At 44.4% G+C, this 26,746-nt stretch overlaps 1 protein-coding gene across 2 annotated transcripts in view; it reads left to right on the forward strand.

The window, feature by feature from the left end:
* Positions 1-26,746, forward strand: part of LRMDA (leucine rich melanocyte differentiation associated) — a 1,126,997-nt gene that overhangs the window by 630,151 nt on the left and 470,100 nt on the right. For both annotated transcript variants that reach the window (XM_004091143.3, XM_003271288.2), the window contains one exon: positions 5,130-5,247. In XM_004091143.3, the coding sequence (XP_004091191.1) occupies positions 5,130-5,247 (118 nt within the window). The remainder of the gene's footprint in view (positions 1-5,129; positions 5,248-26,746) is intronic.

Here is a 26,746-nt window from a genome sequence, read left to right on the forward strand (position 1 = left end):
ATTTTTATGGCAAACTTGTATTACACTCAGGATTGAAGCTGTGCCTCTTGACACCCTGACATGACCTAGAACAAAGGGAAATAGATCTCCCAGGACCACGAAAGGACAGGCAAGCAGGAAGCCCACTGACTTATCACTTGGCAATAATGTTTGGAGCCAGTTCCAAGCCACCAAGGGGCAAGAAGATCTGGCAGATATGGCCACTGGCTGGGCTCTGTGCACTGCAGGCATCGGGGCAGGGCAGCCCTTAACAGAACTGGAAGGAGACTCTTTGCTGCCTCACCACCCTCCTAATTTCGAAGCTATTATTCCACATGGTGTTATTTTCACCAGGACATTGGTTCTCAGCAGGACCAGCAGCATCAGCATCACCTGGGGACATATTAGAAATGTAAATTTCAGGCCCAGTTCCAGAAATACTGAATCAGAAACTCTGGGGATGGGGCCCTGCCATCTGTGTGTTGGGAAGTCTCCAGGAAATGCTGATGCCCACTGAAGTTTGAGAACCATTGTGCAAGAATAGAAGCTCACCGAAAGAGCACAGATCTTCTGTATTGCTTTTATCTCCTCATGTTGGTACTTGACTCAGGTCCTGACACAGTAGCTGTTCCATAATTACTTGTTGAACGAGTGAATGTGTGAGTAAGTAAATGAAAGAAGACATCTCTAGGAGGAACTTTGGACCCTGGGCTTAATCTCAGATGGAAGTATTTGGGGCAAGTCGTCCTAGTGTCCCTCAGACCTCTCCAAGCAGCAACCACTTGGAAACCCAGGCTGGCCCATGGGACGGGTGCCAAATCATCCCTCATTTCAGGGAGTGACTGGCAGCCTGTGTCATGGGCTGTCTCTTCGATTGTATAAGAAGAGTGATCTGAAAACAGCAGCTCTTTGTCATCTAAAATTTTTAACTAGCTTAAAAGCCAGCACCTCTCTCTCTTTCTCCTTTGATTTCAGGGCTGTGATCCAAAGTGAGGCAAAATGACAATGTGAGGTCTGTTGTCATCGTGGTTCCTGCCAGCCCCGTGAAGGCATCTTTCACTCCATCGTTAAACATTGGCTGATTTTCTAATACTGATGTTTTCTTCACCTGAATATTCATCTTTTCCCACCCTACACTTAGTGGGTGTCTTTACTCCCTGCGCATCACTCCTGACATATTGTTTCTGTCTGTACATGTCTTTATTTGAAAGAGTCTGTTGTCATCAAGACTTTTCTGCTACAAGCAGAAGATGGAAGTTTTCTCTGACATTGACTGAGGCCGGTGGGAGCTCTACTGGAGGATAGAAAAGATATTTGGTGGTGGCTCATGCCTGTAATTCCAGCAGGTGGATCACTTGAGGTCAGGAGTTTGAGTCCAGCCTGGCCAACATGGTGAAACGCTGTCTCTACTAAAAATACAAAAATTAGCCAGGAGTGGTCGCACACACATGTAGTCCCAGCTACTCGGGAGGCTGAGACAGGGGAATTGCTTGAACCTGGGAGACAGAGGTTGCAGTGAGCAGAGATCATGCCACTGCTCTCCAACCTGGACAACAGAGCAAGACTCCATCTCAAAAAAAAAAAAAAAAAAAAAAGAAACAAAGAAAGAAAAGATATTTGGGTGTTTTGTGGCACTTTCTTGATTTTAGGTGAGGTTAGCAGGTATTTGGAGGGAAGAGAGAACCCAGGGTAGGAAAAGGACAATAGATTGAGGCCAGGGAGGAAACAGGAAGTAGCCAGAGTCAAATTTCCAGGACACCAGGCGTGGGGTGGACATTTCTGAAGGAAGAAAATAATTTCATAATGTTTTGACCTTAACAATGAGTCCTGTGAAGGTTATTCCTGCAGACCTCTAAACTATTCTCTCTGGCTTTGGGATGGTCAGCCAAGCCTTTTACCTGGATAAGCATATGCAGGCCACTTGGTGATAATGTCACCAGATCCTTGGGGTGTTGCTTCCTCAGTTGGAAACCTCTGCGACTGGTGGTGCCTTTGCCTGAGTTTTGCTTGGGCCTGCTGGGCTTGTTCCACCTACTCAGCCTGGTGGCCTGCACTTGGCTCGTGCTACCAGTTCAGATCCCATGCCTGCCAAGGGTGAGCCAGGTGTGGCGCAGTGAGGGGTACATGAGCAAGCGAGCACAGGGTCTGGCCACTGCACACAGCCAGACATGCTGGCAGCAGCGGGCTGGGCAGCTCTAGGCACTGGCATGGGCACTAGCTCCCTGCGAGGCTGCATCTGGACCAGGCATACCACAACCGGCTTCCACTGCAGGCACTGGGGAACATGGTGGCACCTGGAAGCTTGAAGATGCCAGGAACCACAGAGCCCCAAAGAGGGTGTCACAGCCTTGGCTTGGGGAGCTGTTAGGTCTGGGCTCCCCAAAGGGCCACAGCTCTTCCCTCTGTCACATCACCCACAATGTGGCGAGCGGGGGGGACATGTTTCAGCCCTGTTTGTGTTACAGCTCTTTCAGTCCTGCCATTTGGCGGGTCCCGAGTTCTTGTCCTAGATACAGGAAGAATGAAGCATGCACACAACTGGAGGGTGAGCAAGGCAAAGAGGTGCGTTGTTAAGCAACAGTACACCTCTCGACAACTAAAGTGGGTAGCTCCTTTCTGCAGGCAGGTCATCTCAGTTTCTGTGCAGTCCTCAGCAGAGAGGAGACCCAGAGTGGGTAACTCCTCTCCACAGGCAGGTTGTTCCATCATCTGCCCAAGTCTGGCTGAGTCTGGGGCTTTTATGGGCATCAGAGGAAAGGAAGTGCATGCTGATTGGTCCCTGGGTGGCCACGGCAGGGTCCAGAAAAAGTACTGTAAGTTCTCACTCCAATTTGTGAAACTGGTAGCCCAGCCCCTATGCTTTAGGCCACCCCTGGCCTGATGGTGGGGTTTCACCGGGGACACACCCCTTTCCACCTAGAAGCCTGTCTGCCTCCTGCTGCCAGCCATCAACCTGTCTACAGTGCCCATGGTGCCCAGGCTGTTTGTGCCAAGGGATGCCTGCAGGCCCATGCTGAGCCGTCCTCAGCTGTCCCTTGGCCTCCCTGCTGTGCTCGTCAGCACCCAAAGTCCAGAGGGTGCCGATGTGGCAGGGGACTGGTGTTTCAGTACTGCCCCGAGCATGTACACACTCAGCCAGATTGTGACAGTGCCTGGGCTTGGCCGCAACTTTGCTCCAAAATTGGAGTGGGCATTGGGAGTGGGGAGAGGCCAGGCAATGGGAGCAGGCACTCACAAGCCTTCCAGCGGAGGGGGGCTTCCCAAACCCCCAAGAGCACAGGGATGCCTGGGTCTGCAGCTGCAGCTGGGCAGCTGCAGTTGCACCTGGGAGCAGGAGCTCCTGCCCCACCAGCTCAGCAGGGCATGGGGCTCCCACCTGTTCCTGTCTCCTGCCAGCTCCACAGAGCAAGCAGCCCCTACTGCAGCTGGTGTATTTGCAGCAATTGCTCCAGATGGGCTGCTACTGCCACCAATAATGAGACCACCTTATGAATGTGGAAGATGGCCTTGGGAACCCAAGGCTCCAGTGAAGGCAAGCCACACTATTCCAAGTAATATCCTCATTGAGGAATAGCTAGGTTCTTGGGGTTGCCTTAAGGTGTGGTTCCTTGATGCCCATTTGAGATTTCCTATTTCTCCTTTTCCATTGAGTTTTCAGTCAGTAGACCTCTTGCTCTGTACTCCCATAACCACTCTATGCATAACCTCAATTTTGGCACTTAGCTATGCTTATTCCTAATTTCTCCATGTGAGTGTATAATTTCTGTTACACTGAGAACACCTTTGAGAGCAGGAAGCATGTTGTAATCACATCTGTATCCCTACGGCCTGGCACATAGTAGATGATCAAGAAATATCTGTGCAACTGAAATAAACTGGTATGTTATTGACTCCATTCTAATGCCAGTTTTCAAGACATGGTGAGAGTGAGCAAATAAATTTGTCCCTACCTTCAAGAAGCTTACAGTTTGGGTAAGGACATTAATGAACACCAAGAAAATAATTAGAAAACAACAAAATGTTAGACTGTAAGGTGCTGATAGCATATTCTAGGAGTCCTGGGAAGGGAGAAAGCAATGAAGGGTGGAGGTGTACAAAAAAACCTTCATAGGGGATGAGGCTTGAAAGATGAATATATGCTGAGGAGGCTGGGTATAGGAAGGAAATCGCAGATTCCCTTGGAGATAATCCATTGCTCTTGACACTAGGTACTCACCTCTTGATAAGCAGAATAGGGTGGAAACAACTCGCTTGTTTGATTGATGGACTATGGAACTTGATGGAAAGCATCTTGGTTAGTGACTGTCTCTGACAAGGGAGAAGTATAGACACATGTCCATACCTGTTATACATTTATTTGTGCATTTATATAACTATACCCTGGCCAAGTGGTTATTCTTGTCAACTCCATATATACCTATTTGAGGACAGTTAATTACACTAGCAGCCATTGGCTTATTTCTGGAGTCCATCTGTATGCCAAGGAATTTTTCCAGGGAAATGGAGAGCACCTAGCATTTGTTGGGCCATTATTATCTCCTAGCAATTAATTCCCCCTATTTCTCCTTGATAATCTTCATAGGTTAGCAAGTGTGGAAATAACCACATGTATTATTGAGGGATGATGTGAACAAAGTTCTTAAGACCCCTGTCTGGTTCCTCAAGGAAGCATTTCTCAGCTACATGTGTTCCTCACTTGTAACCCACAGTCATCCAGGTCATTACAGTCTACGATACAGATGACCCATAGGAATGGCAGTGACGTAAACGGTACAATCAATTTATAGGTTTATTTTACTGATAACTCCTATATAGCAAAGAAGCTGAGCCTGTTTTCTAGACTGGAAGGAAGGGAATGCGTTGATAGGGTGCTACTGGCTAACCCACGTGTGTGTGTGTGTTTACCTTTGAGCCAAGTGTACCATTAGTGTGTGCTTCTAATGTTTAGTTGTGCATCTGTGTAAGATAGAACCATTCTGACTTCTCCAAGGAGCAATTGTTTATTCTTTATGAAAGAAGAGAGGAGGAGCAGCCAAAGTCTAAGTTCCAGAAGACCGGATGGTGTGGATTCTTGAAGATCAGACAAGCTGTCTGGATCTCTGAGGCTGCCACTCAAACTTCCTGAGTTGTCTCTGACTCTTGTCTTCCAGATGCTTTGTTCTGTACAAGCTGCCTAAGTTGAAATTTCTGGATGCCCGGAAAGTAACCAGACAAGAACGAGAGGAGGCATTGGTCAGAGGAGGCTTCATGAAGGTGGTGAAGCCCAAGGTGAGCTGCCTACTTGGTGTTCTTCACAAGGGATTTACTTCTCATGGCAGTGCTTACACCCTGGGGCATGCAGAATTTCCTCTGAGTGTTTAGAATGCAGTTGGGGTCTCACATGAAGGGTCCCTCCATGGATACATTGTTGGCCAAACATGAAATAGGATTAGGTGTAAATTGGATCTTCCTGTTTTACCAATAAAGCAGCACTATGCATAGCCCAATGGTGAAGTTCTGCGGGGGACTGCAGGTCTCCTTCTTGGAGATATTCACTAAGTGGGGCCTCTGCAGGTTTGCAGCTGAGAAAGGAGAAAGAGGAAAGCATTGTGCATGGATGGGCTTTTGGGGTAGGTGGGATTCTTCTAGTACTTCAGATGGGGCCTTTCTTGTTTGCCACCAAAGGGAAGCTAGGGAAGAGTGATTTTCTTCCATCACAGGCAAGGGCTCCACAGCTCTCTGAGATATCGTTAGTGTGGAAGGTGATGTTTTCTGACAATGTGTCCCTAGGCTGGCATGTGCCCCCAACATGTATCTCTCCAGAGCTGATTAGAATGGTGTTTACTGACCTTTCCTTTACCAGCTGAGTCTGTAAGTGAATTTGGTGTCATCCTAATGGCAGCTCTGATGAGGCAGTGGAGATTTGGCTTGGGGTCTTGGATTCAGACACAAGGAGATTTTTTAAGGACATGGATGACTGTCTCTTTGGGAGGACTTGGAAGTCCTTCAGTGAAGCCAGAGGCTGGGGAATGGACTCAGTGACCCCTGATGACCTCCTTGGAGAACCGTCATTGCCTTGAGGCTCTGTGGAGCTGTGTGGTCACCTCCCATGAGATTGCAGCTTGTGTGTTGAAAATGTTGGCACTGATATCCTAGAAGTCTAGTTTATCCTCAGCTATTGACTTATAGCACTTTGCACGTGCATTGGAAGTGATTAAAGGGGGAAAAGAAAAAACAAAAACAAAACAGAACAATGAAACATCTTCCATCAAGTTGCTCTGCTGGCAGCAGACCTCAGGCTACTTTCTTTCCCTGAATCCATGAGGTGCAACTTATTTTCCATTATGCTGAATAAAATTGCTAGCAGTTGTGGAAATATATGATATGGAGGGTGTATTACTGGCAGATAAATGTATTGTTAGCTCTTTCAGCATGTGGGAAATTAATTGAGTGATTCATTTCGTAGCTATTAAAGTGTTAACAGTGCTCCCTATCGAGGCACAGGTTTGATGTATTGCACACAACTGCCTTTAGTTATTCTAGCTTTTGTAATTTTTCCAAATGAAATAATTTATTTCTTGGCCTTCTTTTTATTTGTTTTTGGTGAAAACAGTCCAGAGATAGCCAGCATGACCAAACCCAGCAAAAGTACAACAAATGCACTCTATAATATCCTAAATATAAATATATATAAATATAAATAACCTGCCCACCCTACATATCTCACCTTCTTGTATACATCTGTATTCATGTGTATACCTGTGTGCAGAGTGGATCAGTATTTCTCCTGCGCTCATTGGCTTTGATGTGGGCAGCTCTACATTGTCAGACAAAATCTGAAAGGGTAATAAACGTAGTACCTACCATATCTGGATGGGGCACTCAGTGCATGCCCGCCCCCATTCTTCTAAGGTTCTTGGTGCACAGATCTGCAAGTTTTCACATCATCCTCTAAAGTAGAAGGAAGGGGTCATTGGCTCACTTTATGGGTGAGGGAACTGAGGGCTGGAGAAGTTAACCGGGCTGCCCCAGGTCACCTGGCTAGTAATTGTGGAGCTGGAGGTTTACCTTGTGTCTGACCACTGGGCCCATGCTCTTCTGTCTCTGCTTTCTCACCCCTGGAGCAGTGAGCTAAATATTTACCCTGTGGATCTCTTTGTTCAAACAAAACCTCCTAAGGTCTAAATGAGGAAAACAGGTAAGAACAGGACTGTTCTGTTGAGTAGAGGTGGGGGAAATCGAAATCCTTCCTTGCTTTTGAAAGCATCTGAGACTGGCTCCTTAAAATCCAGCATTAGCTGTTTCTGAGTCGTTAGCAACATCAGCAGAAATGCCCTTCAGAGTTCCCAATTAGTTTCTAATCAATTCTAGAATTAGTTCATGTTTGTATGATTGACTCCAATATCCTTACTAACTGTATTAAGCTTTAAAAAGCCTGTTAAGAGTGTAAATTAGTTCAAGCATTGTGGAAAGCAGTATGGCAATTCCTCAGAGAGCTAAAAACAGAACTAACATTCGACCTAGTAATCTTATTACTGGGTATATACTCAAAGGAATATAAATCATTCTATCATAAAGACACATACATGTGGATATTCCCAGCAACACAATTCACAGTAGCAAAGACATGGAATCAACCTAAATGCCCATCAGTGACAGATTGGATAAAGAAAATGTGATACGTATACACTATGGAATACTATGCAGCCATATAAAAGAACGAGATCATATCTTTTGTGGGAACATGGATGGAGCTGGAGGCCATTATTCTTAGCAAACTAATGCAGGAACAGAAAAACAAATAGCACATATTCTTACTTACAGGTGGGAGCTAAATGATGAGAACTCATGAACACAAGGAAGGGAACAACAGACATGGAGGCCTACTTGAGGCTGAAGGTTGGGAGGAGGGAGAGGAGCAGAAAAAATAACTATTGGCTACTAGGCTTGGTACCTGGGTATGAAATAATCTCTGCAACAAACCCCCATGACACAAGTTTACCTATGTAACCAACCTGCATATTTACCCCCAAACCTAAAACAAAAGTTTAAAAAAATACCTGTTAATTATTTGAGGAGAGAGACGAAAGCACTTTTACAAAGTATGGTGATCTTGGTTCTCCTTGTGTAGTCATATGATTTTCAAACCAAAGAGGACTTAGAAATCACCTAGTCTGTGCTCCCATTTCACGGACGAGGGAGCTGGGAGAGGGTGTAGTTTCCTGAGGCTCCATGGAATTGGGACCAGAACCCCTGGCGGTCTGGGCTTCCAGTTAAGTGTTCAATTTATGCCATGATTCTTCAAGTGCCCAGGACGATTCTTCTGTGTTCTTGGTTTCATATCGAACTGGATGCCTACACTGAATGGCAGGCAGTTCCCTTTTGTCTGTTATTTTCGGAGATAGGCAGTGGTACTTTTCTTGTAGAAAGAAAGACGCCAAATGAGCTCCTTGCTGAATTAATAAATTGGCATTAAAAAGGCTGGTTCTCACCTGTTCATAGTGTGTACAGACATATGTTTGTTCCCATGCAGGTGTGTATACCTGCTTCCGTCTCTGTGTATATATACATATGCATGTTCTGGGAGGTATGTATACACCAGAGTCCGCTTCTAAATGGCGAGTGATTTCCTTTCCATGTGTTGCTGCCACTGTGCTGAGCACACTCAGGGAAGACCTATTTTTCACGATGGAATCGGAATCTCAAGCTGGCTCCTGTCCTTTCCAGGGCAGCCAAGGCCTGTTGTGCTTATTCAGCAGAATGCTCTGATGGATGACCAAGGTGGCCGTGATTTGGGGAGCTATTTTCATTTTATTCCTGACATAAAGAATTTGGGAGAATGGAAAATGCCTCTCCAATCACAGCCCTTGCCTTGGAGGTAGGGAACTGGCAGTCTGGGTGCTCTCGGCTGACACAAATGCAGAACCATCCAGGAGGTAATAAAGGCCTGATGTCGCAGAGGTCTGATTGGGTACCTGGCAGGCGCTAGCGCTTGAGTGCAAGTCCTCGCTTCCTTTCTCCCGTGATGACACATTTCTGCTCCGTGGCTGCCTTTTAGCTTTTGTTGTTTCAAAGCTGCCTTCTGTCTGAGCTCTGATTGTTGTAGAGAAAGATGCTGTCATTCATCAGGAAGTGATAGCTGATGCTACAATGGATGCTCCCAGACTTTATCTGTGTGTGTGTGTGTGTGTGTGTGTGTGTGTGTGTTATTAATTGATGGACCTGCAACAGCTAGGCTTCGTCATTTCCAAAATTCAAATATATAAAATATGTATAACTTTATCAAATATTGGCCATTAAATCATGCCATTGACAATACAGAGAACACCACACTGGATACAGAGAAGGTTCAAGCCCCCAAAGAAAGAGTCCTCTAGTAACCAAACTGTGAAGCCCCTCACTGCACTGGGAAACACAGATCAAAGGAGTGCAGAGGCCTGTCCAGGATGACATGTGTGGTCGGCATGCCAGCCCTGCACATCAGAGAGACAGCTCAGAAATCCGACAGTCAGAACTGTTTAATTATGTCCTGACTTTGTAATTATTCATCCCTGTTCTGGCAAAGAGCACAGTTGTCATTTCTTTGATATAATTATTTAAAGCTGAGCCCTCTTGTTTACAGGCATGTATACAAAGTTGGCTACCAACTGTTTAATCTTCAGAACCTTAAAGGAGCCTAGGGAGGGCAGCTCTGGGGACAGCTGAGAACCACAGCCAACATTAGAAAGTGTTTTGACGCTTGTGTTTTGCTTGCATTAATATCCATCCTCTCATAGGGAAGATGTAATAAATATGTCTGTGAGTAGTGAGGTGTCCTTGAAGACATGTCACTTGTTTCTTTATGTGGGCACAGTGTGTTCAAACGTATGTTTTTTCCCATGCAGGTGTGTATACCCACTTCAATCTCTGTGTGTGTATACATATGCATGTTCTGGGAGGTATGTGTACACCAGAGTCAGCTTCTGAGTGGTGAGCGATTTCCTTTCCTGATTTTTCCACCTGATTTTCCCATCATGTGTAGTTTGTGTATTTGTGTAGTTTGTTGTAGCTTGTATATTTGTGTGTGTGCCTACGTTTGGATACTTGGGAGGGTGGACTATTGTGTATATGTGTGTGTGTGTGTGATAGAGAGAAGGAAGGAGAGGGAGGGAGATGCCCTGTGTTGAAGAAATACACTTTGGAGTACATGCATTTCCAAAAGTCTCTCTTACTCTTTTCCCCTAAACTGAAAATTGGAAACTATTTGGGTCTGAGAATCACCTGCTCCCACAAATACCCTACATAGTCCTGCCCTTGACACTTGGAGTTAGGTCCTCACTCCCCTGGGTACCTTTAGTTTCTTCCATCTGTATCTGTGTTTTTAGGTTTCCATGCAAAAGGCCATCTAGGATGAAGACAGGGAATGATTCACAAGGAAGCTGGCTTCTCGTTGGGATGAGGAAGCTGCTCGCCCCTGGGGTGCCAGCTCCATGAGGGCAGGAACCTTGTGTTTTGTTCGTTTCTGTATCTCTAGTACCTAGTCTATAGCAAAGGCTCAGTCAGTACTCATCAAAGGAATGAACCATGAACAGCAGAGCATATTGGAAGATCCATCATGAAAAGGTTGTTGTATATGTTCTCATAACTTCAGTCAACATGGTTACCTGAAAAGGCAGGAAAGAAACCATTGCCTTTAGACAGTGTGTTAATTGCCACCTGTACACTGGCAGAAAAGACAGATTCTGGGCATCATATTTGTTTTTCCAAAGGATTTTCCCGGGATTATTTATGATGGGAAAACCTACTACTACCACAATCCCCATGCCTTGGCTTTTCCACTGGGTAGCATTTCAGGGGGAGGCAAGGGTGTGATCTGAAGCTGTGTGCTCCTCATCACTTGGGGTGGTACTGGAGTCCTCCTTCTCTCTGAACCCACCTGCTCATATTAGGGCTTTTAGGAAGTAAGTAGCTCTTCTCATGAAACGTGTTGGGGTACCCGCAAGTCTGTGTGTAGTTACAATGAAATTTTCCCTGTCTTCGCCACTATTGTATTTTTTGTCTATACCTAAAGAAGCACTACCTATTTGCTTCTTTGCTGCACTTAATTGTTTTTTATGCCTAGTCTAGCACTTTACTAAGTGCTATCTTATTCTAAACTACACTGCGTATGTCTTTGATATCTTCTGTTACTCCTATGTAGCCCAATTGCAAACGCATAAAAGGGTATCAGAAACTACTTGTAGGTTTATTACAATTACTGTCCTTTATACTCAATATTTTCAAGAATATATATTTTATATAAAGCCAGGACATGCCTGTAAATAAACATTGTAAATCACAAGTACATTCAGTTCAACAGGCCATCAGCCAATATATTTTGAAAGTTCTCCACAGTGCCGAACATTCAAAAAATAATTTAAAATATTGGTTGTTTTTCTGGATGTTTCCAACTACCTGAATGTGCTCGTGTTTTTATGATTGTTTTTCTGTTTTCACGCAGATGTTTCTTGTCTAGAGACACATGCAAATTCTATTTTCAGTTGCTTTCTAGTAAATTTTGGAGAGAGGAAAAATTTTTAATTAACTTTTTTTTTTAAGAATATGCTTAGATGGTGTGTTCAAAAACAACTCTGGGAGCCAAACATTTGCAGTTTGTTTGTTTTTTCAACCTTATTCCTGACTTCACAGTTTGCACGTTCATTTGAGGGAGAATCACTTAAAGATTTTGTATTTCTCAATTTTTAGAACCATGGCATCCTGTGCCTCAAGCAAATGCTTTTGGAGTATTGCCAGGTGCTGAGCACATAGTAGAGACTACTGTCCGTGAAGCCAGTGCCTAGGGGATGTTGCTGTGTCCCTGATGGGACTTCTGGCTTGCCCAGCTCCCCAGTGGCCCAGCTTCACCCTCTTCCTCTTTTTAGTCTCCCACATCCTCGCTGCTGTCCAAAGATGCTTAGATGGATGTATCAAGAGGATCATGGAAGTAAGTAGCACTTTTTAAGTGTTGGGGATAAGATCAATAACCCTAGGATACTTTGTCCTGTCTCTGCAACCCAACAACTGGGAGAAGTGTGGTAGATTGCATTGTTTGTCTAAAACCATTCCTTTCTCTCTGCCCTTGCTGTGGCTCCCCATCTAAGGGAGGAATACACTTCCCCATTCCATTGACTTTGGCCTTGGCCATGTAACTCCTTGGCCAATGGGATGCGAGTGGAAGTGACAGCATGACAATTCTGGGCCAAGGCCTTATGCAGCACCATGTGTTTTCACTCACTGCTCACACACGTCTGCCATTTGCTATGAAAACAACATGAGAGACACTGTGACCAGACCTGAACCTGACTTGAGGCCTGCAAACATCCCAGCCAACCACAGACCTCTGCATGAGAAAGAAATGCTTGTCATAAGCTACTAAGATTTTGAGCAGTAGTGTGCTGACTAATACCTAGGCAGGCCATCCCATCCACACACCCTACCTCTGCTGCATCTCTGGCCATTGAACCAGGGTCTTAACTGGGACACAGCTTGGAGTTTCGTGAGGTTAGTGACAGTCATTGGTGCCACAGCACCAACTACTGTAGGGTTTCTGGGTACTTAACTAATTAGGATAGCAGGGCCAGTCCAGAGGTCGACTGGCTGCCTAGTGGTACATTAGATGCACAGAAACTTCCCTGATATGTGAGTTAGAAGAACATGCATTAAGTAGTCACTGTCTACTAGCTATTGTACCAGCTGCTTAACAATTTTATCTCTAATTTTCTCCCTAACCTTGAATCTACAAATGAGGAAACTGATAATCAGATAAATTATATACATAACCTAAAATTACAGAGCAAGGTGGAACCAGGTGCTTTTTTTCCCCCAGGTCTTCCTAGGCCCCAAAACTCATGTTCTTTCCCCTGTATGCCTTGAATTACTTCAGGGAAAAAAGTCAAACTCAAAGCTTGTGCTCTTCCCACTGTATCCCTTACATTTCATTAACAAGGCATACATTTCTGATGGAAGGCAGGGGTGAAAGAGTGGGAAGATCAGGAGGTAGAAGGCAGCCAGAGGCAACTTTGTAATTTCCAATTTTAACCCTGTGATGACTCCCCCTAACGTATTTTGGTGAAATACATGGGCTAGGCAAAGAACTGCGGGAGCCAGGCTGTGGGGTGATCTCTGAGTTAGGTCAGGTTTGCAATTTCTCCTGAGGGTGAGGAGGAACTTTGGCAGAGTTTGAAGTGTGAGAAAAGTCTGGGAGGCCTGTGTTTGCACCCCTGGCCATCTGGGAGAGGGAGCCTTAGAGCTCTGTGTGGAGCAGGTGCTTTGGTGATGTGGAAATCTGTGCAACAGCAGGCACTGGTCTGAGGCTGCCACAGTGTTCCCAGCACCCAGGCCAGTGTCAGTGCTCAGGCAGCTACAGGGGTTAGAGAGCTGTGTCTAAAGAAACTCTGGGATGGCAGAGATGGGTCCATGTAAGAGTCAGTAGCTCTGATGCTGGGACAAGGAGACAGCTGATGGCTGTCAGAGACCCACTAGTGACTCCCCCTTATAGGGAGTTCACAACATTTCCAAAATGTTCTTTGACATGTTCTTACCTCAAAGCCCCTGTCCCTTATAGTATTTGTTGTCTCGTTTTAAGGAGTAAATGTAAGGCTTTTTTTTTTTTTTTTTTGAGATGGAGTCTCGCTCTTTCACCCAGGCTGGAGTGCAGTGGCGCGATCTCGGCTCACTGCAGGCTCCACCCACCGGGGTTCATGCCATTCTCCTGCCTCAGCCTCCTGCGTAGCTGGGACTACAGGTGCCTGCCACCTCGCCTGGCTAATTTTTGTATTTTTAGTAGAGACGGGGTTTCACCATGTTAGCCAGGATGGTCTCGATCCCCTGACCTCGTGATCCGCCCACCTCGGCCTCCCAAAGTGCTGGGATTACAGGTGTGAGCCACCGTGCCCGGCCAATTTAAGGCTTCTTAACTGGGCCGTAAAAAGTTCTCATTCGCATGATGACTGGCAATGACTGAGATGGAGCCTTTATTTGTCTTTAATCTGCACATTACCAGCTTGACATTTTCTTGATCCACTTTGGAAAAGTATTTTTGGCATTTTGTTTTTGCAATGTAGATTCTTTTTATCATTATTTTTAAAAATTAGGTTTGAAAGGAAAGAGAAGAGGGAAAAGGAGAGGAAAATAAAGATGCTTTCTTAAGAAATTGGGTTCTGGAGAGTAAAGTTAGGGCTCTGATTTAAAGTTATCCATATTTAAAACCAACATTGCCCGGGGTTCTGCGCACAGCTACAGGGTAGGGCTGGCTGCTGTTCTTCAGTTATGGGTGCATGGGTGAGCTTGACAAATCCTTCACATGCTTTTCTCCATCCTCCAACCCACCCCTCCCAATTCTTTGCTTTGAGCTTGGTGATTCTAGGCTAGTGATGAAGAAGAATAAGTTGGAAATACAGGGGCAACTTGTCTAGGAACAGGGGAAAAAGGCCAGTGACTGATGTATGAGTAAAAGGAGGATCATGATAGCCTCAGCATCCCCTCCCCTCCATTAGACCAGGGCCTTGCCGTCTTTCCTGAACTCTACAGCTTAATAGAGCTCTGTCTTCCTCAGAAAGTCCCTTCTGGGCCCATGGAAACATCAGACTGTAGGATTCTAGAGACTGAACTCTCAGGCCATTATGTATCCTTGAAGGCAGGGAAACCTGCAAGATGGGGGCAGGCAGAGGCCAACCACACAGATGCCAGGCCACTAGAGAAACATCATGAACATTGTTCTGAAGCTGCCTTCAATGACATATGCATGTATTTGCAATTCCATGGCTAAGGAAGAAGGAGAAAACAGGGATGGCATGGTCCCATTTTCTACTCTGCAGTTCTGGCTATTTCCAAACTGCCTGCTACTATAGGTAATAGCAGACAAGAAGAGCAAATTGTAAGAAGAAAATATAAAAGAAAACTCATGCAAGCTCAGTGATGAAATGAATGTTTCTGATACTTAACATTTACCTGAACTTTTTGTTGTTCCCAAAAGCAAAGTTGTGGACAGGATAAAGTAGTGAGATAACCTTAGGGCAGCAGTCACCAACATTTCTGGCACCAGGGACTAGTTTTGTGGAAGACAATTATTCCACAGACTGGGGGTGGGGGTGGGGGATGATTTCTGGATGAAACTGCTCCACCTCAGATCATTAGATTCTCATAAGGAGCCTACAACCTAGATCCCTCACATGCACAGTTCACAATAGGGTTCAAGCTCCTATGAGAATCTGATGCCACCACTGATCTGACAGGAGGCAGAGCCCAGGCAGTAATGCTCGCTCACCAGCCGCTCACCTCCTGCTGTGTGGCCTTGTACCTAACAGACCACAGACCAGTACGTGTCTGTAGCCCTGGGGTTGGTGTTGGAGACCGCTGCCTTAGGGTATCCAACCTGAACAGAGTTAAAAGTCTTCACAACGTTTGGAAGAAAAATGTGATGATTGTCTGAATGTGGCTGATATGTACTTTCAGGGTACCCTTTGGAGGGGTGTTAAACAGGTATGCCTAGGCAAGTACCAGCATGCAGTAGCACGCAAGTAATGGCACCCCCTTCCACCACCCTGCAGACTCAGTGAGGGGCCAGATGCTCACAAGAGAGGGGCTTCTCATTTCAAAAGAAATTATCTCTGCCTTTTATCCCAAATGGTCCATTGAGAAGCAAAGAGAACATCTTTCTTTCCTGTTTCCCCGGAGAGCCTGTTTCTCCTCACCAACACCTCTAGAACATCCAAGTTCCTGGACAGCTGTTGGATCTGGCTTGAGAGTTTGTTACAACCCTCTGGGAGGTGTGTTTTTGCCTAGAAGTTGTTTTGCCCACCTGTGGTCACCATAGCTTCCTTCTGGGGCCTGTATACATACTCAGATTCCAAATGCATCTTCTTTGTCACTCTGACCAGCAGAAGTGCCATTTCACAAGCATGATAGGGAAGGCCTGCCCTTGGGGTCACTGAAGGCTGGTGCTACAATTAGCCCTTCTATTTGCTTTTCTGCTCCTTACAGTAGAGTGTCTTAGATGAACAGACAGGGCACCATCAATAACGCACAGATGCTCTGTAATTGGGACTTCCTTTGATGTTAATTTAGCTAAGTTCAACGCCATTGTCAGTGATAGCAATTATGTGCAGCCTTTTCACCAAGGACATTTTAGGATAATTTTATTTTTCATGTGCATTTTAAAATATGGCAGTAAATTTTGAGCTACATTACCTGAATTAGAACTCATTATTTCTTTTCAACAATGAACTAATACTCTGTCTAGGCTCCAAAGCTGTCTTTTTTTTTTTTCTTTTTTGAAATGAGGGATTTGTAGTGGGGCTTCTACTTTATGCTGCTTTTAACTCTTGAGTGAAATTTAGAAGTGAGTCACCTCTTCTTTTTTTGTTGAGCATTTTGAATTGTCACAGAGGCTATCTGGCTCGGTGACCTGTCCCATATTTTGTTGGGCCCATTTTTATTCACTCCTCCCCCACTCCCCAGCCTTTACTTTTGTTCTCAACACAATTTAAGGAGTTGCCTCCAGCTGTTTTTGTGGGGAGGTTTTAAGTCTGAAGTTATTGTGGCTATTGAGTTCCATGGAAAACCTGCGATTCTTAATTTGTTCATGAGCTGTTGTTGGATTTGCTGCTCCATTTGGGGACTGGGCCCACTCCAAGTTTCAGGATAATGTTTAGGTTTGGATTAAAGGCTGGACTTCTACCTCCTGTTATTAGTTGCCTTATTAAAACAGGGAATGTAATGCCTTCCAAGTCTGTTGGGGGATTAAATGAGATAATCTGTGGCAGGAGCTAATGCAGGCTCTGGTTTAAAGCATCAGGAGAAGCTAGTGTTCTTAGTCATGTAATTTCAACTTTCAAGGACTCTTTTTGTGGCATTGTTGTGTCACCAAGATGTGTGGGTAAATGTGAGGAAGGTAATTTTGGCTTGAGATGCTGGGGAGCAGGTACCTTAGTCAGCTTGGGATACCATAACAAAATGCCATTGACTAGGTGGTTTAAACAACTGAAATGCATTTTCTTGCAGTGCTGAAGTCCAGAAGTTCAAGGTCAGGGTGCCAGCATGGTTGGGTTCATGTGTGGGCTCTCTTCCTGGCTTGTAGATGCCCACCTTCTCACTGCACCCTCCACTCATGGTGGAGAAAGTGAAGAAAGAGAAGGAGATCTCTCCGTCTTCTGATGAAACCACAGTCCTATTGGATTAGGGTCTCATTTAACCTTAATTACCTCCTAAAGATATTGTCTCCAGGTAGAGTCCCATTGCAGGCTAGAGCTTGAACGTGTGAATTTGGGGGTATGCATTCAGTCCACAGCAGGGGGCATTGCCCCTCTATTTCCAGTGGCTTAACTGAGTTTTCTGGAATTTATCCTTAAATGAAATACTTCTCCTGCTCTTCTGAGACATCTACTTCCTAGTGAGAGTAAAACACATAAGACAAAGGAATGTGAGAGGGGAAAGAAGACCTCACATTCATCTTGGGGAGGTCCAGGCTCCTGAGCTTGGGCATCTCCTCAGCCACCGCACGAGACCCTTTTGTTCTTGTGGGAATGGTAGAGGGAAGCAGTAGGGCAGGTGAAGGCACGAGAGGAGTAAGCATGGTGTGGGGGACAGGAGGCTCCTTGCCACTGATGGAGCCAGGAGCATGAAGGTGCAGCTGCCCTCTGGACGGCTGTGGAGCAGAGAGGTCTCCACACAGGACCAATGCGGGAAAGGATGCCTGGTGCAGAAGTGAGCCCTTAAGCTCTTTCATTTGAGTGACCTCGCACTCAACTCTCTTAATCCTCCTCTAATTCCCTTGGCGAATCTGGAAATCAAGGCTGATGTTTAGATCCTAGAATTTGTCATTGGAATCAGGCCCCTCTGCCCCCAGAGTGAAATGAAAAAACTGGGGAATGAAATTTGGGAGCTTGTTACACATGTCCAAAGAATATTATCCCATCATCAGAAGGGTTTTGAAACCCAAGATTGAGATATTGTCTCTAGACAATTAGAAAACAGCCAAGTACTGTATTATGAAACTAAAAAAAAAATCTGTTCAGTTTAATGCTAGAAAAAGAGAAAGAGAGGTTCTAACTTCTGTACTCATTCTAATTTTTAGTCATGGGATGTTTTGGAGAAGGTTAGATTACAAAATATTTTTTTCTTCTTTGTGTTCAGAAAAGCCTCAGTACCAACTTGCAGCCTCTACACTTTTAGACACCAGAGGCCTAAGCTGAAAATGTGAATTGTGTTTGCTTAGGTAAAAATGAACAGGGCAAGTAAACGGAATAAAGAATAAAAAGCTTTTCCTTCTTTGCTTTCCCTCCCCTCTTCCTTTGCACATTATATGACTAAATGTGCAACTTTGTTCACATAACTGCTACAAACAGTTCACTGTGTAGGCCAAACGCTCTCTAATGCAGTGAAATTAAGAAATAATATGCTTTGAAAGTGATTTATGAGTGTGGTTAAACTGCCAGATTTACAAAGAAATAGTTCAGATCTTGGGAAGCCTCAGGAGTCACGTCAAAAATGAATTTGACCATGATTTAAACTGCTACTTTTCTTACATGACATTTAATATGTGTACTTTGGAGGCCCATATGTCTTTAATAAAATAGCATTAAGTTTTAAATATGATATGAATGCAGCCAGTTTCTAAATTCATAACCTTTTCCACAACTCCAAAATGCTAACCAATAAGGGAGTCATACACGCAATAAAACATAAACCTTAGAAAATAGCTTTTTATTAAAATGGTTAGACAGTTGGCAGCTGGGTCGCAATGTAATAAATACTTACAGCATTGTGGGTTTATCAGACGTTGTTTACCCTGCAAGCAACTGGGACCAGACAACTAATTATAGCCCCTGCACAAGAGCAGTTCAAGCTGAGTCCCTCTGAGTATGTTGAAGAGGCAAGATAGTTTGTGTTGAGGGCCCTGGACAGGGAGTCCAGAGATTTGGGCTCTAATCCCTTTCCACCACTTAAAGGGGTGTGACCTTGGGCAAGTTGCTTCATTTTTCCAACTTCTCCAATCTATGTCACAGAGGATAATAATGCCTGGCAGACAGTTCTGCAGTGATGATAGATAAGAAACATCTGACACCAGTGGTTGGCACATAGTAGTTGCTCAGTAAAGAGAAACAATTCTTTTTAAAAACAGCCTTTAATTTAAAAAAAAAGTATTTTAGGCTAGACCTTCATGTCCTTCTAGTAGTGATGTTTTATGATGACTCTAGGTTGGCCCCAAGAAAAGTTTAACCACTTAGCCAGAGATCAGTGTAAACATCATGAAAAATGAACATGGAGCTCCTTGTCTCTCTCACCTCTTGAAGGCCCAAGCATGGGAGAATGGCAGAAGGACATATTTGGTTCAGGGGGAATGGGAGTATCCTGGTGGCCACTGCTACTTTGCTATTTCCAGAGATGAAAGGGAGGTGTGCAACACTGTTCCTTCTTGCCTTTGGCTTTCCCATTCATAGTGAAGGTGACTTATCTTTGTAAGCTGCCTTTTATCACAGCCTAAGGTCTTTGAGTATTTCTGCTGCCACTGTGTGTGAATGCATCTGCAGACCTTTCTGTGGAATAGTCTTGAAGTAGGCCTTCCAGCCTCCATGTTTCCAGATGCATAGAAACAGCTGGTGTTTCCGGCATCACAGATGAAACAGCCAGTCTGGCAGTGGTCTGATTGTGTTTGTCCATGCAACCAAATCTTACCACCCCCCACAAACCTCCTTAGCAGGGAATTCCTGAATTCCCTGAAATGAAAGTTGTACATTCTATTTGAGCCTAGATTTTGAATCTCAGGGCACAGACATATGTGTGGTTAAGAAAGATGAAAAGACCAAGGAACCACTTCATTTTGTTTTGTTTTGTTTTGTTTTTATATTTTTTGACAATGTTATGGTTTCATTAAGGGAAATTAACAAAGAAAATCATTCAGCTCTATTCCCTATATGTGACTCTATGACACATATAGGGAATATGTGTGCTCCCTTCCAAACCGTATCCTTTTCTAAATGTGTTTAGAAATCCTTTTCTACATGTGTTCTTGATGTGTTTAATGTTTTACTTTTTACTTAAAATTTTTATTACTTATTTTGTATTCCTCAAATATATTCTTTCTATGGACTGTATAATTCTCTATCAAGTTGATCTCAGTACTATCAGTTACCAAACGTTTTCCCACCGCTCCTGGATTTTAACCTTATGTATGAAATACTGCTAGTTGTATCTATGTGTGGGGTGTGTGTGTGTGTGTGTGTGTGTGTGTGTGTGTGTGTGCGTGTTTCCTTTAAATTACCTCCTTAGGATAATTTTTCATGGCTGGGCTTATTGGGTCACAAGGTGTGGGCACACAAGCAGTTTTAGGCTCTAAGGATTCCAGGGTGCCATTTTTCAAGTTGGCAGCCTATCCTGGCTGAGTCATTGCACCTACCCAGGCTAGAGAGAATGTAGGTCAAAAGGAACACTTAACATTTCCAAGACCTTCTTTGGAAATGAGTTTCCTAGAGTCTCATTGGTGGGTATGGTTCTAGAAGCAAGGCTTAGATTCTGTACAAAGCATGCATTGACCTGCTAAGTTGTAGTCCTAGGGAATTACGGGTTCCCTAGAGCATCCCGAAAATTATTAGTGGCACGCAGTCTTGATCAGTGTGAATGTGCCTTTAGACTGTTAGCCAAATCTTTGCATAATACCAATCATTCTACCTATAAAAGCACAAATATGTTATTGTTCTCAATAGCCAATTTAATGCAGCTTTGGGGAGCAAAAAAAGAGAAAAGAAGATTACAAGCAGGCTGATCTTGCTTTTATTTCTCTTAAATCTATCCACACTTCTCAGGGGTTATACTTGTTTAAAGATTGTATGTAACTGTGCAGTCTGTGTGATTTGGAAAGCAAATCAAACTAAATATGAAGTTTTCAGCATGTGCTGTTTTTAAAGGATTTCATGCATTTATTCCAAATATACATTTCTTCCCAAGTAGCACTAAACCTATAATCTTTTTCTTGTTACATTTGTTTTTTGGGGGCTGGGAGGCTGAGAGGGTGACTTAGCTTTGGAGTGGAAGGTTCCTATTAACATCTACCTCCTTCTTGTGCAGCATTATTCACAGCAGAGCTATTAAGGCTAATTATTTTCAGGTTTCTATCAAAGGGGGATATTTGAGCTGACAAAAATTGCATTTATTGGGAAGAAAAATGGCCTGTTTAAATAAGAAAGGGACCGTTATCATCTACAGCTTCCATCCCCCTCCCAGTTATTAGCTTATATAGGGAGGAGGAACCAGAGACCCATGGGAGACTGTAAGTCAGAGGCAGTTCTGGGGGACCATGCTCACTAAAATGCCTGGAACCCCAAGAAGGGAAGTAGATTTTCCTATCATGTCTGCAGCCCACTTGAATTGTTCATTGACTTTGGAGCTGGTGTCAGCCTGTCATGTTTTTTTCCTCCTAGGTGAAATTCATTGACCCTTGATGTGTTGTGGAAAGAATATTGGTTGAGGAGCTACATGTATTAGTCAGGGGAAACTAACTGCTGTAACAAACGGTCCCAGATCCCGGTGGTTTAGTCAGTCTCCATGCACCGATAACTCCTTGATGGAGAGTGAGGAGTGTCCAGGGACCTAGGCTTCTTCCATGCAGTGGCTCTGCATTTTTCTTGGGCCTTGAGTCCTTCCTTGGTTCAGCCCATGGATGGAGCAAGCATGAGAACATGGAGGATTGAACAGGAGGATTCACAGTCTGGGTTTTTGGGTGGCACACATCACTTCTGCCCATTGGCCAAAACTCAGGCATGTGAACATTCATAACTGCAAAAGAGCCCAGGAAATGCGAACATTGTGCACTGACCTGTGTCCCCCCCAAACTCGTATGTTGATGCCCTCACCTCAGATTGTGACTGCGTTTGGAAGTAGAGAGCCTTTAAAGAGATAATTTAGTTAAAATGAGACTGTTAAGGTGGGCCCTAATCCATCTGGCTGTTGCCCTTATAAGAAGAGGAGATTAGGACACGCAAAGAGACATCAGGGGTGCCCATGCACAGAGAGATGACCAAGTAAAGAGGCAGCAAGAGAGTTGCCCTGTGCAAGCCAAGGAGTGAGGTCTCAGGAGAAACCAGCCCTGCAGACACCTTGATCTTGGACTTCCAGCCTCCAGAACTATAAGAAAAGAAAGGTCTGTTATTTAAGCCATCCAATCAATGATATTTTGTATTTCAGCCCCGGAAAACTAATACAGCAGCTCAAATGAGTGCTTCAAAACAAAAGTCAGTGTACTTGGTGAACACTGAGCCAGCATCTACCATACTGAGCACTCATGTTTTGGCCCCACTGCAATAGTCAGCTACTGTGAACCCTTGGGCAAGTCTAGTTTGTCCTCTAGGGCTCAGATTGCTCATCTGTAAAATGCGTGCAGTGATGCAGATGGACTCTGAGGGTCTCCCTGTGGTTTTGTGACCTGGATGGTGCACAGTCCCTCAGCTGGCATCTTGGTCAGGTAGGGGTCCAGTATCTGGCCTACTGTGGTGGTACACTGAAGAACCCAGATTTTAGGGTTCAACCTGGATTCAAATCCCCACTCTTCCATTGGCTATGGGATTTTGAGTAAATGAGTGCCTGCCTTAGTTACCTCATCTTTAAAATGAGGTTAATAAAAATAAATACCTGAAAGTGTTGCTGGATTAAGGGATTAAAGGAAATAATGAATATACTGTAAAGCACTTATTCCAGGGCTTCGTGCCCAATAAAGATTTAATAACTTTGGGCTGGGCACGGTGGCTCGTGCCTGTAATCCCAGCACTTTCGGAGGCCGAGGTGGGTGGGTCACGAGGTCAGGAGATCAAGACCATCCTGACTAACACGGTGAAACCTCGTCTCTACTAAAAATACAAAAAATTAGCTGGACGTGGTGGCGGGTGCCTGTAGTCCCAGCTACTTGGGAGGCTGAGGCAGGAGAATGGCATGAACCTGGGAGGCGGAGCTTGCAGTGAGTGGAGACCGCTGTGCCACCGCACTAGAGCCTAGGCGACACAGCGAGACTCCGTCTCAAAAAAAAAAAAAGACTTAACAACTTTGTATCTTCTCCTCTCTCTTTCTCTTTCTTCCTTTTTGCCTTTTTATTTTTCTGCATATTTTGTAATTATTTTCATGTAAGCGTCCTGAATGTGAAGATAGAGAGTGGGAAGCATTGTCACGCACATGATCTCATTTTATCCTCATGAGAGGATAAGACAGATGAGGTGGTGCCTTATTTTACAAATAAAGAGCACTAAGATGGAGGGGTTGTGGGATTCACTGACAATTCCAGACAACAGTGAAAGTGAGATTCGAACTTGGGCCTCCTCTTGGCCCAGTGCTGTGTTGTTACATGATCTCTAACCTGGCCATTCTGGGGATTTCAGGGCTCAGGAGGAGATGACATGATTCAGGAAAGGAGAGTCAGAGTCATCAACCAACGCCAGGTCCCTAAATTTCCCTCAGGAAGTGCAAAATGGAAATGGCAGCTCTTTCAAGGGCCAGGCAGACAACAAACAAATATGTTGCATTTACAGCCAGGAATAGAAAGAACATGGTTAGCCTCCAAAAGTTCCTGAATCCACCTGATGAAGATGATGTGGACTTGACCTAGTTTGGGACCAGGGTTTACTTTACTTTGTGCTCCATGTTACCTGAACTTCTCCACACTTCTGGGAGTCAGGGACATGGCCTCGAAATAATGTTTGTCCCATATGTCTAGCTTGCCACAGCTCTCATCTTCAAACCACCAGTTCTTTGTTTTATATACATGGCAGAAGATGCCCCAGGGCCAGGAGTTCCCATCCCAAATCATAGGCTGAGGATGCAGGACCAGGGCCAGGAAGGAAAGGAGGAATAGAGATGACATATTCATGTCCTGGTTCTGTTGACCACGCTTGAGCTTCAGAGCCAGGCACCATCCTCCTGCTTAGAGATGATGGCGACCAGACAGTCTTTTAAGAGAAAAAGTATATTTTGCTTCACTTTTATTCAAAACAAGCTTTCTAGAGGGCTGAAATTTTGGATGCACTAGAGACAGCTGGAAATCTTCAAGCTATAGGAAAATGACAATGAATTCAGCCTTTCTGCTATCTCTCTCCTGTAGGGCAGGTTATCTGTCTTTGTCATGGCTAATGGCAATTTATGCTATCCATGACCACTGGGAAGGAAAAATATTCATATTTTTAAAATGAACTGAGACAGATCACTTCTCTATCAGGGACATGATCAGGCTAGAAGGAAGGAAGTAGAGTTTCCAAGGTCATAGTTTCTCAGTGTTTTCTGGGAGGTCACCATTTATTTATGATCTCATCATTTGAGTTTCAAAATTAGGATGAGTTCTACTGGATCCTTAAAAATAATTTGAAGTGATGAGGGCAGAAGAAGCTGCTCAAGATCCTGTGCTTTTCAGGAAATGGGGTACTTTTTAGCTTTGTCAAGCAGCGACGACATTGTCACCCAGAGGTTTAGCTGGAAGGTGACATACATGAAGCCTCAAGATTGGGGCATTTTCAGGCCATCTATGAAAATGAAATATCCCAAGCCCACCATTAGTATTCTCAAGCTATGAAAGAAGATGGTTTAGGTCATTTCTCAGGCCATACCCTCTGGTATACTTGGCCTGGATATATTCAACTTGTATTCTCATTCCTACCCCTAACTGCAGTATTAACTTTTTTTTTTTTTTTTTTTTTTTGTGACGGAGTCTCGCTCTGTCGCCCAGGCTGGATTGCAGTGGCGTGATCTTGGCTCACTGCAAGCTCCACCTCCCGGGTTCACGCTATTCTCCTGCCTCAGCCTTCCAAGTAGCTGAGACTACAGCTACTTGGCGCCCACCACCAGGCCGGCTAATTTTTTGTATTTTTAGTAGAGACGGGTTTTCACTGTGTTAGCCAGGATGGTCTCGATCTCCTGACCTTGTGATCCACCCGTCTTGGCCTCCCAAAGTGCTGGGATTACAGACATGGCTCCCGGCCAATATTAACTCTTGAACACTTGTTCACACAGGTGACCTTCAGCTATTTAAGCACAGACATTCCATAATGGAAGGGCAGCACCAGAAATTCCCAGCTTTTGAGAAAATTACTGGGCCTGTTATTACTGGAAGGAGGAAAACCAAGATGAGGTGATTTAGGATATTTATCAAGAAGATGAGGGAATTAATACATAGAGGCATGTCCCTCTCTTTGCATTCCACCAAACAACTTAAAAGGAATTTCAGGGCTGGGTGTGGTGGCTCATGCCTGTAATCCCAGCACTTTGGGAGGCTGAGACGGGTGGATCATGAGGTCAGGAGATCGAGACCATCCTGGCTAACACAGTGAAACCCCGTCTCTACTAAAAATACAAAAAAATTAGCCGGGCATGGTGGTAGGTGCTTATAGCCCCAGCTACTTGGGAGGCTGAGGCAGGAAAATGGCATGAACCCAGGAGGCAGAGCTTGCAGTGAGCCGAGATTGCACCATGCACTCCAGCCTGGGCGACAGAGCGAGATTCTGTCTCAAAAAAAAAAAAAAACAAAAAAAAAAAAACAAAAACGGATTTCAGGTGATTCTTTTTGGAAGGTCTTCCTTCTCTTCCTTCTCACCCGTTGGCTAGTTTCTACCCATTAACACCAAGCCTCAGTTTTTCCATTCTTCTTCCCACTCATTCATCCATCTTGTATTTACTTTGTTTATCAGGGTCCTTGGAAGGATTTGGGTAGAAAAGGAACTAAAACAGCCTTAGCCTTCGCAGGGAGCACTTTGTAGGGAAGATGGACTCAAGTCTTTCCTCTGTCTCACTACGCTGACCTCTTCTACAGTTGCTTGGGTGCCTACAAATTTTTTCTCCTTTGTGTGCCTGATGAAGTCTACAGATGTTATAGACTGAATATTTTAAATAATGTGACCTCTGTGCCTTATGGTAGTCTTATTCCCTTTTTATTGTCACATTCTATTAGAATTGAATGAACAGAATTCTTCAAAGGGCTTTTTAGATTGCTGTTTGATCTGACTGTGGAGGGAAGAATGACCTAGAGTTGGGTGTGCAATTTTGCACACTTCTGGGTGGATGGGCAGTATGCATGTCATCTGCCTCCCTCCAGGCTGACCACATGGGCTCTTCAGAGAAAACACAGCCCAGCCAGGAGGAGTGGGGAGTGGGTCTCTTCAGATGTATGGAAGTCCTTGTATGAAGAGCCCTATGTGGCTTTCAACAATAAAGTCCCATTGAGTTGGAAGCAGTTTGGAAAAAGGCTTGGAGCCCCGAATTAGATGGACACCAGGAGACCAACATCCTGTTATAAAAAGAAAGTCCTTACATCAAAATACTTAAACCAAAGGGAAAGGCCTAAGAAGTATGGAAAAGAAACAAGAAAATAAGGAAAAGTAATGAAATTATTTCCTCCCAGGACATCAGAAGCTAGACCATGGCTGTAGTCTAGAATCATCTGATAATGATGGAGATGGATTTTTTGTTCTTAAAAAGAATGCTCTGGATAAGTCATTTCGTGTCAGCTTTTATAACAGTTAGGAGTAAGGGAAGAGACCTGCCTTCGTCTTGCCAGTCTTTTTAGGTGGGTTGGTCCTTACCTGCCAGGAATTTGGTGAACTTCATAGCACAGAGCCTTCTGTCTGGGGTATCCGTGGTCATTTGCTGCCAGCTCTAAGTTTTGTTTTGCGATTCTTGGCCTCATTTCCCACTGTTCTTCAGTGTATTTTTCAGTTTAACTAGATTAGTGTATGTCTCAAGTTCTTCTTCCTCCTCCTTCTCCCTTCCCTTCAAAATAGATATGCCTTCATTATTGTTTGCCTAA

The sequence above is a fragment of the Nomascus leucogenys genome, chromosome 18 (genome assembly GCF_006542625.1).
Source record: "Nomascus leucogenys isolate Asia chromosome 18, Asia_NLE_v1, whole genome shotgun sequence".
Classification (NCBI taxonomy): domain Eukaryota; kingdom Metazoa; phylum Chordata; class Mammalia; order Primates; family Hylobatidae; genus Nomascus; species Nomascus leucogenys.